The 14596-nt window shown below is 49.9% G+C and overlaps 1 protein-coding gene across 1 annotated transcript in view; it reads left to right on the forward strand.

Annotated features, from left to right (window-relative positions):
• Positions 1–14020, forward strand: part of LOC145417174 (immunomodulatory peroxidase-like) — a 43622-nt gene extending 29602 nt beyond the window's left edge. The window contains exons 5-17 of the mRNA XM_080285950.1: positions 1208–1367; positions 1692–1823; positions 3403–3614; positions 4421–4597; positions 5586–5779; positions 6134–6326; positions 6729–6926; positions 7986–8133; positions 9058–9232; positions 9650–9802; positions 11576–11774; positions 12134–12239; positions 13768–14020. Of these exons, the coding sequence (XP_080142076.1) occupies positions 1208–1367; positions 1692–1823; positions 3403–3614; positions 4421–4597; positions 5586–5779; positions 6134–6326; positions 6729–6926; positions 7986–8133; positions 9058–9232; positions 9650–9802; positions 11576–11774; positions 12134–12239; positions 13768–13828 (2108 nt within the window). The 3' untranslated portion in view covers positions 13829–14020. The remainder of the gene's footprint in view (positions 1–1207; positions 1368–1691; positions 1824–3402; positions 3615–4420; positions 4598–5585; positions 5780–6133; positions 6327–6728; positions 6927–7985; positions 8134–9057; positions 9233–9649; positions 9803–11575; positions 11775–12133; positions 12240–13767) is intronic.
• Positions 14021–14596: the final 576 nt, after the last annotated feature.

Genomic DNA, 14596 nt, shown 5'->3' on the forward strand with positions numbered 1-14596 from the left:
TATATTATTATTATTATTATCATTTTTTTATTATTATTTAGTAGTAGTAGTAGAAGTAGCAGTAGTAGTAGTAGTGGTAATGGTATTGATTATTATTATTATTATTATTGTTATTATTATTATTATTATTATTATTACTGTATGAGGGTTGTGTGTTGGGGGTAGGACAGCTTGATGTAGGAAAGATCGACGTGGAGGGGATTTGTTTATGGCCACCCCCTCTGGGTTTAAGGCGTCTGGTAATGGATAGATAGATAGATAGATGGCAGACAGATAGACAAGATAGGTAAATTAATAGGTAGATAGATAAACAGGCAGATAGATAGATAGATGAGTTAGACAGATAGATAGGTTTGATAGACAGACAGATAGATAGATATAGACAGATAGATAGATAGATAGACAGATAGATAGACAGCTAAATTAGAGCTAGACATAGATAGATGGTTAGATGGATAGATAGATAGACAGACAGACAGACAGATAGATAGACAGTTAGATAGATGGATAGATAGATAGATTTGTGTTTAGATGGTTTAGAGAATGAACTTAAACAGGGTGTGTTCTCCTGGAAGGCTCCCTAACACCTCTTCCTTAGCGATTTATTTTGAGATATGGCTGAGGTGGAGGGATGGAGTTGAGAGGTACATGAGGGAGGGGAGAGTGAGTTGGGGGGAGAGCAGTCAAATGGTGGGTGACAGAGCGACTTGGAGGCGTTTTGTCTGCGGCCACCCTTTGCAGGATTAGGGCGTCGGGCTATAGATAGATAGATAGATAGAAATTATGAATGTAAAGTGAGTCGATATTAGAAGGATTTACGTAACAGGAGCAAATAAGTAAAATAAATTGCTTAGGAAAAGGTGTTAGGGAGATGATGTGGATAGGGAGCTGACAGAGATCGAGCAGGGTGGATGAATTATCTCTCTCTCTCTCAAAAAAAAAAAAAAAAATCATTTCTACGTGTCTCTTGCCTCACATAAACCACATGCAACCTCTCTCTCTCTCTCTCTCTCTCTCTCTCTCTCTCTCTCGCGTCAAAAAGAATCATTACCAACACTGCATTCCACACCACAAGCAAACCCTTCCCTCCATCCCTTCCCCTTTTTCTCTCTCCCTCTCCCTCACTCTCTCTCACAGCTCTCTCTCACTCTCTCACAACCCCCTCTCTCTCACTCTCTCACAACCCCCTCTCTCTCTCTCCCAACAGCCCTGCCCTCACAACAAGGAAAGGGCGACAATCGAATATTACCAGCTCGTAAGATCACCGTACGAATGGGCCCCCTCGACATTAGCAAGGTTAATGCAGCGTGTCAGAAGGGTCTTAACACCGTCAGAGCCTTGCCTAACATCGAAAATAATCTTGTGAGGTGAGATTATTTGGCAGGGAATACTCATACACTTACATGCGTACATACTTATACGTATACACACACACACACACACACACACACACACACACACACACACACACACACACACACACACACACACACACACACACAAAACCCCTTCGTCATTAAAACATTTCTAAATATATTTCCCAGTAGATGAATTACCGAAAAAAAATACATATATGAGTTCCTTAATTTAAGTTCCTCATTGTAAGTAAGTTCCTCAATTTAGCACCTGACCTAATCTAACCTAATCTGACCCCAGCTGACCTAAGATGACCTCCCCCTGACCTCCCACAGCAATAACATGATCCTGCCCAGAAACTCGCCAGCTTCCAACCACCTTCGGGTCTTCAAGGTTAACAGCAGAGCCAAGAGAATGGACAAGGCGGCCCAGGCGATTGCTGAGGCGTCCACGAACATGCTGAAAGAGTGAGTGGGCGTGGGAGCTGTGTGGGAGTGGGGGCTGTGTGGGAGTGGGGGCTGTGTGGGAGTGGGGGCTGTGTGGGAGTGGGGGCTGTGTGGGAGTGGGGGCTGTGTGGGAGTGGGGGCTGTGTGGGAGTGGGGGCTGTGTGGGAGTGGGGGCTGTGTGGGAGTGGGAGCTGTGTGGGAGTGGGGGCTGTGTGGGAGTTGGGTGCTGGAGTGGGGATGGTGTTGGAGTGAGGGTAGGGGGGTGTTGGAGTGGGGGCTGTGTTGGAGTGGGGCTGTGTGGGAGCGGGGGCAGGTGTTGGAGTGGGGGCTGCGTGGGAGTGGGGGCTGTGTGGGCGTGGGGGCTGTGTGGGAGTGGCGGCTATGTGGGAGTGGGGGCTGTGTGGGAGTGGGGGCTGTGTGGGAGTGGGGGCTGGTGTGGGAGTGGGGGCTGGTGTGGGAGTGGGGGCTGGTGTTTGAGTGGGGGCTGGTGTTGGAATGGGGGCTGGTGTTGGAGTGGGGGCTGGTGTTGGAGTGGGGAGTGTTGTTGGAGTGGGGGCTGGTGTGGGAGTGGGGGCTGGTGTGGGAGTGGGGGCTGTGTGGGAGTGGGGGCTGTGTGGGAGTGGGGGCTGGTGTTGGAGTGGGGGCTGGTGTTGGAGTGGGGGCTGGTGTTGGAGTGGGGGCTGGTGTTGGAGTGGGGGCTGGTGTTGGAGTGGGGGGCTGGTGTTGGAGTGGGGGGCTGGTGTTGGAGTGGGGGCTGGTGTTGGAGTGGGGGCTGGTGTTGGAGTGGGGGCTGGTGTTGGAGTGGGGGCTGGTGTTGGAGTGGGGGCTGGTTTGGGAGTGGGGGCTGGTGTGGGAGTGGGGGCTGGTGTTGGAATGGGGGCTGGTGTGGGAGTGGGGGCTGGTGTGGGAGTGGGGGCTGTGTGGGAGTGGGGGCTGTGTTAGAGTGGGGGCTGGTGTGGGAGTGGGGGCTGGTGTGGGAGTGGGGGCTGGTGTGGGAATGGGGGCTGGTGTGGGAGTGTGGGGCTGGTGTGGGAGTGGGGGGCTGGTGTGGGAGTGGGGGCTGGTGTGGGAATGGGGGCTGGTGTGGGAATGGGGGCTGGTGTGGGAGTGGGGGCTGGTGTGGGAGTGGGGGGCTGGTGTGGGAGTGGGGGGCTGGTGTGGGAGTGGGGGCTGGTGATGGAGTGGGGGCTGGTGTTGGAGTGGGGGCTGGTGTGGGAGTGGGGGCTGGTGTGGGAGTGGGGGCTGGTGTGGGAGTGGGGGCTGGTGTGGGAATGGGGGCTGGTGTGGGAGTGGGGGCTGGTGTGGGAGTGGGGGCTGGTGTGGGAGTGGGGGCTGGTGTTGGAGTGGGGAGTGTTGTTGGAGTGGGGGCAGTGTTGGAGTGGGGATCCTGAAGTGGAGGGGCAGGAGTAAGTGAAACCAGAATGAGAGCAGCACTGAAATTGAAGGGGAGGGGAGAGATATCAGAGTGGGGGACGGTGATGGAATGAGAGTGGGGGGGGCGGTGATGGAGTGGGGATAGGGGGCGATGATGGGGGAGAGGGAGAGCGGTGACGGAGTGGGCATAGCTACACATTGACACCCCTCTCTCCCCACTCCACAGCTTCCAACTCTCAGCACAGCAGGCGGGGCACGGCCTACGCACCGTCAACGTGGACACAACCATGCTGCGTGATATGTGTCCACAGAATCCCAGATGCGACCCAGGGGCGAAGTACCGGACCGCTGATGGCTCGTGCAACAATCTGAGGAACCCGACCTGGGGCATGAGCAACACACCCACCCAGCGAATCCTTCCACCCACTTATGATGATGGTATGTGGGTGTGGGTGGGGATGGGTGTGGGTGTGGGTGTGTTTGTATATTCCTTCTACCCGCCTTTGATGATGGTATGTGTGTGTGTCTGTGTCTGTGTCTGTGTCTGTGTCTGTGTCTGTGTGTGTGTGTGTGTGTGTGTGTGTATTCCTTCCACCCACCTACGATGTTGGCATGTGAGTGTGCTTGTATGGGTGTTTTGAGGTGTGTTTGAGGGTGTGTGTGTGTGTGTAAACCTATTATTTTTAGAACAGTGGATCAAAGGTCAAGGTCACACAGTCGGGTCAAGATAGGCTATACAAGGCTTAAAAGAATCTTCACTTCGTCTCGCATCATTCCTCCACTCTTTCATGCATCTTTTGTGTTATTCTATGCTCTAATTGAACTCTCTTTACTCTCTCTCTGCTCTTCCATTCACTCTTACGTCATTCTACGCTCCTCCACGCTTCTTACGTCATTCCCTCACTCTTCCACGCTTCTTAGTTCATTCAGTCACTCTTCCAGGCTTGTGTCATCATTTTCAGTGCCCCCTATGCCCTTCTCGCTTCCTCTATACACGCCTCCACTTCTCTTACGTCATTCAACACTCTTCCACCCCTCGTACAACGTCATTCTACTCTCTTCCAGGCTTCATACGTCTCTCCATCACTCTTCCAGGCTTGTCATTACTTTCTGTGCTCCCTTTGCCCTTCTCGCTTCCTCTCTTCACTCATCCACCTCTCTTCCGTCATTCCACACTCTTCCACCCCTCTCACATCATCCTCCACACTCTTCCACCCCTCTTACATCATCCTTCACTCTTTCAGGCGTGTCCTCTCCTCGGTCTCGCAGTGTGACAGGCAGCCCACTCCCCAACGTACGCCAGATCACGAACAACGTACTCGTGGATGTGGACAGCCCTGACCTCGTGTACACCTCGTCTGTCATGCAGTGGGCGCAGTTCATGGATCACGATTTTGCGCACGTGCCCTTCCCATCTCTAGGTATGTGTGTGTGTGTGTGTGTGTGTGTGTGTGTGTGTGTGTGTGTGTGTGTGTGTGTGTGTGTGTGTGTGTGTGTGTGTGTGTGTGTGTGTGTGCGTGCGTGTGTGTGTGTGTGTGTGTGTGTGTGTGTGTGTTTTAGTTAGTTCGTTTATCTGTCTGTTCATCTGTTTGTTCGTTGTTTTGGTTGGTTGGTTGTGAGGTGTGGTTTGTTAGGGTCGTGATTTGTGTGTGGTTAAAGTTGTTGGTGTCGTAGTTCTTTTATTTAATCTAACCTAGTCTAGCTTAACTCATGCTGACCTAACCTAACCAAACCTCATTTCATTTCACCTAACATAACCTAACCCATTGTAATCACACCCAATCTAACCTAACCTAACCCAATCCAACCCAACCCAATCCAACCCATCCCATCCCAACCCATCCCATCCTATCCCAACCCAACTCAAACCAAACCAAACCTACCCAGACCAAACCAAACCAAACAAGACTCAACCCAACCCATCCCATCCCATCCCAACCCATCCCATCCCATCCCATCCCAACCCATCCCATCCCATCCCATCCCAATCCATCCCATCCCAACCCATCCCAACCCATCCCATGCCAACCCATCCCATGCCAACCCATCCCAATCCATCCCATCCCAACCCATCCCAACCCATCCCATCCCATCCTAACCACCCACAGAAAACGGAGAGGGAATATCCTACAGTGAATAAACCACTCCTAGTCTAACGTCACGCATTCTAACCTAACCCAACCCAATCTAACCTAAACAGATAGACAGATAGCTAGACAGACCTACCCTAACCCAAATAGACAGACAGATAGACGCACCCTAACCCAAATAGATAGACAGATAGACGCACCCTAACCCAAATAGATAGACAGATAGACGCACCCTAACCCAAATAGATAGACAGATAGACGCACCCTAACCCAAATAGATAGACAGATAGACGCACCCTAACCCAGTCTCGCCTCACAGAAAACGGAGAGGGGATAGAGTGCTGTCCGAGCGGGAGGGAGGTGCAGGGGGAGCTACGCCATCCTCGCTGCCTTCCCATCGACACGACAGGCGATCCGTTTTTCAGCCAGAGGGGGCGTAACTGCATGAACTTCGTCAGGAGTATGCTGGCCGTGGGTGCAGGCAGTGATTGCACCTTTGGATATGCCGAGCAGGTGAGGGGAAGAAGGCAGTGTGGATTTTTTGTTATTTTCTTTTTGTTATTGTTTTGTGATTTGTTTTTGTGTGTGTTGTCATGATTTTCTTTTTTATTTCTCTCTCTCTCCCTCTCTCTCTCTCTCTCTCTCTCTCTCTCTCTCTCTCTCATATATATACCTATCTATCTATCTATCTATCTGTATAATATTTCGTTCACCACTCTGTTAACCCCCCCTCTCTCTAGAACTATTTATGTAGACTCTCATTCTGAACAGCACCAACATGTATATATATAATTTTATCCATACATCTATCTGTCCCTCCATGAATCTGTCTCCCTCTGTCAATCTATCTATTTATCTATCCCGCAGCTGAACCAACTGACGCACTGGATAGACGGATCGATGGTGTACGGCTCGACGGATGAGGAACAGAGGCTGCTGAGGGAGGGACGGGCGGGACTCCTGAAGACATCCCAGGGGCTACCCGGACTGCTGCCTATCAACCCAGACCAGGGAGGCGATTGTGAGGCGACGGAGAGGGGCGCTAAGTGCTATTTGGCAGGTGAGAGAGAGAGATAGGTAGATAGATGGACAGATAGACAGATAGATAGGGAGGGGGGAGAGGGAGAGAGAGGAAGGGGAGGGAAAAAGTGACCAAGGGGGTGATTGTGAGGCGACGGAGAGGGGCGCTAAGTGCTATTTGGCAGGTGAGAGAGAGGGAGAGAGAGAGAGAGAGAGTAGGCAAAGTCTCTTACGTACATAATCCCTACTTGCTATTTTGTTAGAGAGAGAGAGAGAGGAGGGAGAGAGAGAAAGGGAGAGAGTAAATCATTTCACCACCCACTACCCCGTCAACAAAATCCCACCTGCATCCCATCTATCTATCTATGTATTCCCAGACGCATCAATTCCGTAAGGGGTAGCCACAAACAAATCGCCTAATCGCACCCAATCCATCTTCCAGGCGATTCCAGGGTGAACGAGCAGCCTGGACTCACGGCTATCCACGTTCTCTGGATGAGGCAACACAACCGCGTGGCGCAGGAATTGCAGAGGCGACACCCCGACTGGAACGACGAGACGTTGTTCCAGGAGACGAGGAGGATTATTGTGGCCCAGATCCAGCATATCACCTATAACGAGTGGCTGCCTATCATTGTGGGTGAGTGAGAGAGAGGAAGAGACAGACAGACAGACAGAGACAGACAGAGTTCCAGCACATTAACTATAACGAGTGGCTGCCTATCATTGTGAGTGAGTGAGAGAGGAGTTAGAGAGAGTGTTAGAGATATAGAGGAAGAATTAGAGAGAGGGAGAGAGAGGGAGAACTGACAGTGAGTGAAAGAATTTGAGAGGGGGAGAGACAGAGACGAAGAAAAGAGGAGAGAAATAAGGAAATGGGAAGAGGAAGAGGGGGAGGGAGAGGAATGAGAAGAGGAAGAGGAGGAGGAGGAATGAGGGAGTGAGAAGAGGAAGAGGGAGAGAGGCAGGGATAGGAAAGACGAGAGGATGTATCAATATTCACAAAGAGTATTATTGCACAGATCCGCATGTCCTCTTTAATAAATGTCTCTGTCATCGTGGGTAAGTAGGGCAGAGAATTATATGGGTAGATTAGAGAGCTGAGAGTTGGCATAATATGTGTGAGTAGGCAGTAAAGAGTTGGCATTATATGGGTGGAGTAGACAGGAAAGAAAGTTGACAGCAGAAGTGGGTGTTCAGCAGGGGTTTATCTTGGGTCCCTCTCTGATTATAATGATCACTGAAATACCGCTGTGGAATGGCAGTGCTGTGGGTGCTGTGTGGGTGCTGACTGACTCAAGGAAGGTGGGTGCTGTGGATTTAGAAACTGGAGAGACGTTATGCTGTGGAGGAAACGGTGGAGGAACGTAGGAAGGAAGGATGGGATATGTTGGGGTGGTTTGGAGACGCGTGGATAGCTTTGTAATAGTGGGTGTAAGGTTCGGTTTTGTTAGGAGCAGGAGACTTCGCAGCTTAGACAAGAACCGAAAGTGTGTGTGTGTGTGTGCGTGTGTGCGTGTGTGTGTGTATGTGTGTGTGTGCGTGTGTGCGTGCGAGAGGGGAGGCATAAAACAGAGTACCAAAACATATCCCCAACATCCCATCTAAACCAACCCACTCTAGCCATTTCGAGTTACTCCTTCATCACTCCCATCTTACCCCTCCTTCAGGCAGTAACTCGTCCTTCTCTCCCCTTCAGGCAGTAACTTCATGCGCTCCTTCGGCATCAACGTCCTTCAGAGAGGCCACAGCTTCGACTACAATCCAAACTTCAACCCTAACATGAATAGCGAGTTCGCCACGTCAGCTTTCCGATTTGGTCACTCTTTGGTGCAGGGAACGCTGAGGTGAGGTGGAGGGAAGTGGAGGAGAGGTGAGAGAGGGAGGGAGGAAAGGTGAGAGGGTGGAGAGGGGTGGGGGAGAGGTGAAGGAGGGAGGGAGGAAAGGTGAGAGGGTGGAGAGAGGTGAGGGAGGGTTAAAGGAAAGGTGAGAGGTGAGAGAGGGTTGGAGGAAATGTGAGGGGGTGGAGAGAGGAAAGAAGTGATGGAGGGAGGAAGAGAGGAGAGAAGTGATGAAGGGAGATATGAAGGGCTAAGAGAGAGAGAGAGAGAGGGAGGGAGGAAAGAAGTGATGGAGGGAGGGAGAAAGGGAGGAAAGAAGGGGAGCGGGGAGGGAACTGAGGGCAGGAGGCAATGGGGAAAAAAAAAGGCTGAGGAAGGAAGGAAAGAAGGAATTGGAGGAAGGTAGGAAAGATGGAAGAGAGGGAGAGATAGAAACTGAGTAGGAGAGAGAATTGCCGAGAAAAGGAGGAGGAGAAGGAACAGAGGGAGAGAGAGAGAGAGAGAGAAACATGAAAAACAATTCCCCCCCTGCGTTCCTACCTTCATTCTTTCCTGTGAAGTTTGCATGACAGTTTTTCACCCCTGCATAACGATCCCTCTTGCTCAGTCGGCTGGTGTGGGCGTGTTTGTGGGAGTTGGACATAAAAATAGATAGTGTAAATAGATAGATAGATAGATAAGCAAGGACCGTAATATTAATAAGGTCTGTGTATTTATGTAACTCGTTCTCTCTCTCTCTCTCTCTCTCTCTCTCTCTCTCTCTCTCTCTCTCAGTAAGGATCCATCAACCCTATCAGACCTCTTTCCCATTCCCTCACATTTTTCCCTCCCTCCACTCATCCCCCTCCCTCTCTTCTCTCCCTCCTCCACTCATCTCTCCCTCTCTCTCTTCTCTCCCTCCACTCATCCCTCTCTCTCTTCCCTCCACAGGCTCTTCTCCCAGTCAGGATCCGTGAACCCCATTCGTCTTCGTGATCACTTCAACTCACCTCACCTGATTCAACTCGAAGGCAGATTTGACGATATTGTGAGGAGCTTTACGCAGTTGGCGGCCCAGAGATTTGACTCCTTCGTGACCCAAGATCTCTCCAACCATCTCTTCCAGGTGCGTAGTGTCTCTCTGTCTGTGTCTGTCTCTTGTTTACACACACACACACACACACACACACACACACACACACAGAGTCCATTCCTCCCTAGCCCATTCATTTTCTGTCTGTCTGTCTGTCTGTCTGTCTGTCTCTCTCTCTCTCTCTCTCTCTCTCTCTCTACCCCTCTCTCTACCCCTCTCCCTCTTTCCCCACATTTCTCACCACACACACCCCACATTCACCACCCTCCTTCCTTCCCTTCCCTCCCATCAACGCCCTCTCTCTCTCATCTGTCTCACCTCTCTCTCCCCTCTCTCCCCTCTCTTTCCCCTCTCTCTCCCCTCTCTCCCCTCTCTCTCCCCTCTCTCCCCTCTCTCTCCCCTCTCTCCCCTCTCTTTCCCCTCTCTCTCAGACCTCTCTCCCTCCCCCAGACCATTCGTTTCGACCACGGGATGGACCTGATGAGTCTCAACATACACCGCGGGAGGGACCACGGCATCGCGACCTACAATGACATGCGACAGGTTTGCGGTCTCAGTAGGGCGAGAGACTTCAGCGATTTTGGCGACCAGATGGCTCCAGAGGTGAGTGGTACGGGGTGGTGTGACGTGGTGGAGTGGCGGGTTGGTGTGACGTGGTGGATAGGTGTGACGTGGTAGTGTTGCTAAATGGTGTGATGGGGGAGTTTTATGGGGTGGTGTGACGTGGTGGTGTGATGTAATGGTGTTACGGGCTGGTGTGACGTGGTGGTGTGATGGGATAGTGTGACGTGGTGGTGTTATGGGGTGGTGTGACGTGGTGGTGTTATGGGGTGGTGTGACGTGGTGGTGTTATGGGGTGGTGTGACGTGGTGGTGTTATGGGGTGGTGTTATGGGATGGTGTGACGTGGTGGTGTTACGGGATGGTGTTACGGGATGGTGTGACGTGGTGGTGTTACGGGATGGTGTGACGTGGTGGTGTTATGGGGTGGTGTGACGTGGTGGTGTTATGGGATGGTGTGACGTGGTGGTGTTATGGGATGGTGTGACGTGGTGGTGTTACGGGATGGTGTGACGTGGTGGTGTTACGGGATGGTGTGACGTGGTGGTGTTATGGGGTGGTGTGACGTGGTGGTGTTATGGGGTGGTGTGACGTGGTGGTGTTATGGGGTGGTGTGACGTGGTGGTGTTATGGGGTGGTGTGACGTGGTGGTGTTATGGGGTGGTGTGACGTGGTGGTGTTATGGGGTGGTGTGACGTGGTGGTGTTATTGGCAGGTGTGACGTGGTGGTGTTATGGGGTGGTGTGACGTGGTGGTGTTATGGGGTGGTGTGACGTGGTGGTGTTATGGGGTGGTGTTATGGGCTGGTGTGACGTGGTGGTGTTATGGGGTGGTGTGACGTGGTGGTGTTATAGGCAGGTGTGACGTGGTGGTGTTATGGGGTGATGTGACGTGGTGGTGTTATGGAGTGGTGTGACGTGGTGGTGTTATAGGCAGGTGTGACGTGGTGGTGTTATGGGGTGGTGTGACGTGGTGGTGTGACAGGCTGGTATTCCCGTCGGTTAAGGAAGCTCCCTAACACCTCTCCCTGAACGATTTATTCTTGGATATGGCTGGTTAATATCTTTCTGTGCTTTATTGATGGAGAGAGTGAGACCTGGGATGGGATTGGAGTGTATTGGTGTTGTGATGAGGAGGGGTAGACTGAGATGGTTTGGGAGGAAGGATGGGACTGGAGTGTATTGGTGTTGTGATGAGGAGGGGTAGACTGAGATGGTTTGGGAGGAAGGATGGGACTGGAGTGTATTGGTGTTGTGATGAGGAGGGGTAGACTGAGATGGTTTGGACATGTGGAGAGGATGGGGGATGACAACTAGGTGCAGAAAGTGAGAAGTGTGAACGCTGGGGGTAGGGTTGCGAGAGGCAGACCAAAGAAGACCTGGGACGAGGTCATAGAATGTGACCTCAGGGGGAAAGGGCTGAACAGGGAGGCTGCCAGAGATCGAGCAGCATGGAGAGCCGCCATTAGGTGACCAAGGGCGATGCATGGAAGCCTGTAGAAGCCTTTATAAACGAAACGATACGAGAATGGTGATATTGGAAGGATTCAGAGAACGCTGAAGAGGACAGTAAGTAATAACGAACAAAATAAATCGCTTAGGAAGGTGTTAGGGAGCCTGTAGAATTTACCCTGTTAATATCCAAGAGTGTGCATATATATTTCTGTATGTGTGTGTGTGTGTGTGTGTGTGTGTGTGTGTGTGTGTGTGTGTGTGTGTGTGTGTGTGTGTATGTGCGTGTGTTTGTGTATGTATGTATCTATATATGCCTCTCCCAGCGCCCCCAGCCTCACCACAATCCACCTTTCCACCCCCAGAAAGTGGAGGTCCTTCGACGCGTCTACCAGAGTGTCGACGACGTGGATTTCTTCGCCGGGGGCATGTCTGAGGAGCCAGTCTCGGGCGGCATCCTGGGCTGGACCTTCCTCTGCGTCGTGGGGGACCAGTTCGCCAGACTCAAGAAGGGAGACCGCTTCTTCTACGACCTCGGGGGACAGCCTGGGTCGTTCACTGAGCGTAAGTGGGGGGAGGGGGGAGATATTGGTCTGTTTGGGTCTGGGTCTGGGTCTGGGTCTGTCTGTTTCTTGTCTGTGTGTCTGTCTCTCTGTCATTTTGTACGTATGTGTGTGTGTGTGTGTGTGTGTGTGTGTGTGTGTGTGTGTGTGTGTGTGTGTGTGTGTGTGTGTGTGTGTCTGATACCACTACTACTAATTATAATACTAATAGTAGTAGTAGTAGTAGTAGCAGTAGTAAGAACAACTATCATTATAACAATAAAAATAATAGTACTACCGGATAATAACAGTAATAATAATAATAATAATAGTAATAATAATAATAATAATAATAATCTCACTCTCTTCTCTCCCCCACAGCTCAACTTCAGGAGATTCGTAAGACCTCTTGGGCCAGAATTATCTGTGACAACTCCAACCTCGGTGCCGTTCAACCCCTGGCCTTCCTGCAGACCCAGAACAGGCAGTAAGTAGAGAGAGAGAGAGAGAGAGAGAGAGAGAGAGAGATATGGGAGGTTAGACAGAATGATACAGGAGAGAGAGAGAGAGGGAGAGAGAGAGAGAGAGAGAGAGAGAGAGAGGGGAGAGAGAGAGAGAATTTTAAACGCGATTTGTGGTAATACTGTGATGATGATGATGATGATAATAACAATAATAATAATAATAATAATAATAATGAAAACAAAAACAACAATGATAATAATAATAATAATCCATCCATCCATCCATCATCCAATCCCATGTTTCCCCATGAGGAGCATAGGAGCCCGGGGCTAGGAAAGTTGGTCCTGACATTTAAGATGAGAGTGACCAGCCTCACTCATCCCTGAGTGGCATTACGTGAGCAATAAACCCCAACCATCCCTTGGATATAAACCTACACAGGCTCAATCCGATTGGAGCGCCTTAATTACCCACTAAACCACCAGGCGCCATAATTTGGTTATATGGTTACCACCCAGCGTAGTAAATGGTTTCTTGGTGTACAGGAAGCCATTTGGCTTGTCACTCAGTGTAGATTCACCCACAGGCAGAAGGAAGAGGAAAGAATGAAGGAAAGAAAGACAAGAGGGAGTGTAAAGTCACCCGTAGGCAGAAGGAAGAGGAAAGAATGAAGGAAAGAAAGACAGAAGAGGGAGTGTAAGTCACCCGTAGGCAGAAGAAGAGGAAAGAATCAAGGAAGGAAAGACAGAAGAGGGAGTGTAAAGTTCCCCGTAGGCAGAAGGAAGAGGAAAGAATGAAAGACAGAAGAGGGAGTGTAAAATCACCCGTAGGCAGAAGGAAGAGGAAAAAATGAAGTACAGAAAGACAGAAGAGGGAGTGTAAAGTTCCCCGTAGGCAGAAGGAAGAGGAAAGAATGAGAGAAAGACAGAAGAGGGAGCGTAGGCAGAAGGAAGAGGAAAGAATGAAAGAAAGACAGAAGAGGGAGTGTAAAGTCACCTGTAGGCAGAAGGAAGAGGAAAGAATGAAGGAAAGACAGAGGAGGGAGTGTAAAGTCCCCCGTAGGCAGAAGTAAGAGGAAAGAATGAAGGAAAGACAGAAGAGGGAGTGTAAAGTCACCTGTAGGCAGAAGGAAGAGGAAAGAATGAAAGAAAGACAGAAGAGGGAGTGTAAAGTTCCCCGTAGGCAGAAGGAAGAGGAAAGAATGAGAGAAAGACAGAAGAGGGAGCGTAGGCAGAAGGAAGAGGAAAGAATGAAAGAAAGACAGAAGAGGGAGTGTAAAGTCACCTGTAGGCAGAAGGAAGAGGAAAGAATGAAGGAAAGACAGAGGAGGGAGTGTAAAGTCACCCGTAGGCAGAAGTAAGAGGAAAGAATGAAGACATAAAAGAAAGGAAGGAAGAGAGGAAAGGGCAGACCCCCAAAGCAGCACTACGTCGAGTGAGTGGATGGTGAGCGTCCCCACCTACCACCAATAATAATACCCTAACAATAATAATAATAATAATAATAATGATAATAATAATAATAATAATAATAATAATCCTCTTCTACAGTAACCAGCCAACCGACTGTAGCAGCGGCTCCATCCCCTCCCCCAACTTCTCCGTGTTCTGAGCTGCCCAGGATAGTCACGAAGAAGTGCACATCCCAGCCACGCCTCTACCACACATCTACCACACCTCTCTACCACATCTCTCTACCATATCTCTCTACCACATCTCTCTACCACACTCATTTATTTAGCCACACTTCTCTACCACACTTATTTAGCCATCTCTCTCTCTCTCTCTCTCTCTCTCTCTCTCTCTCTCTCTCTCTCTCTCTCTCTCTCCCTCTCTGATGGTGTTAAATCTGCTTGTTTTTAATATTATTTGGCGAGTTTTATTATTTAGCTTCATTTATGTACACTGTTTTCACTTTTTAGCGCGTAAAACACACACACACACACACACACACACACACACACACACACACACACACACACGCAAAGACGTATACACAAACCTAATTCTCTCTCTCTCTCTCTCTCTCTCTCTTTCTCTCTTTAAGTTTATCCCAGGTAAAATAAAATCGACAGGAGAGCAAGAATGATAAAAACAAGCAATAATAATAATAATAATAAAATGTGTTCCCAGAGTCTGTCAGTTAATTTTCCCGCCAAAACGCCGGGAAATGAGGTGTGGCACAAAAAATTCCCTAACGCCTTTTCCGTAGCGATTTAGTTTGCATTTGACACTTCCAAGTTCTCAGTATGTTTGTGTTGTTTATGATTTGCGCCAGTAAATATCTCCGTTTTCTTTGAGGGAGCAACTTGGCTATCTTCAGCCTTTGGTTCTTCCTTCGCATTAAACTAAATACATAAATGATAATAGATGAAAATAG

This window comes from Coenobita brevimanus, chromosome 109, assembly GCF_032717465.1.
Source record: "Coenobita brevimanus isolate Jiangsu-jjx chromosome 109, ASM3271746v2, whole genome shotgun sequence".
NCBI classification, from domain to species: Eukaryota; Metazoa; Arthropoda; class Malacostraca; order Decapoda; family Coenobitidae; genus Coenobita; species Coenobita brevimanus.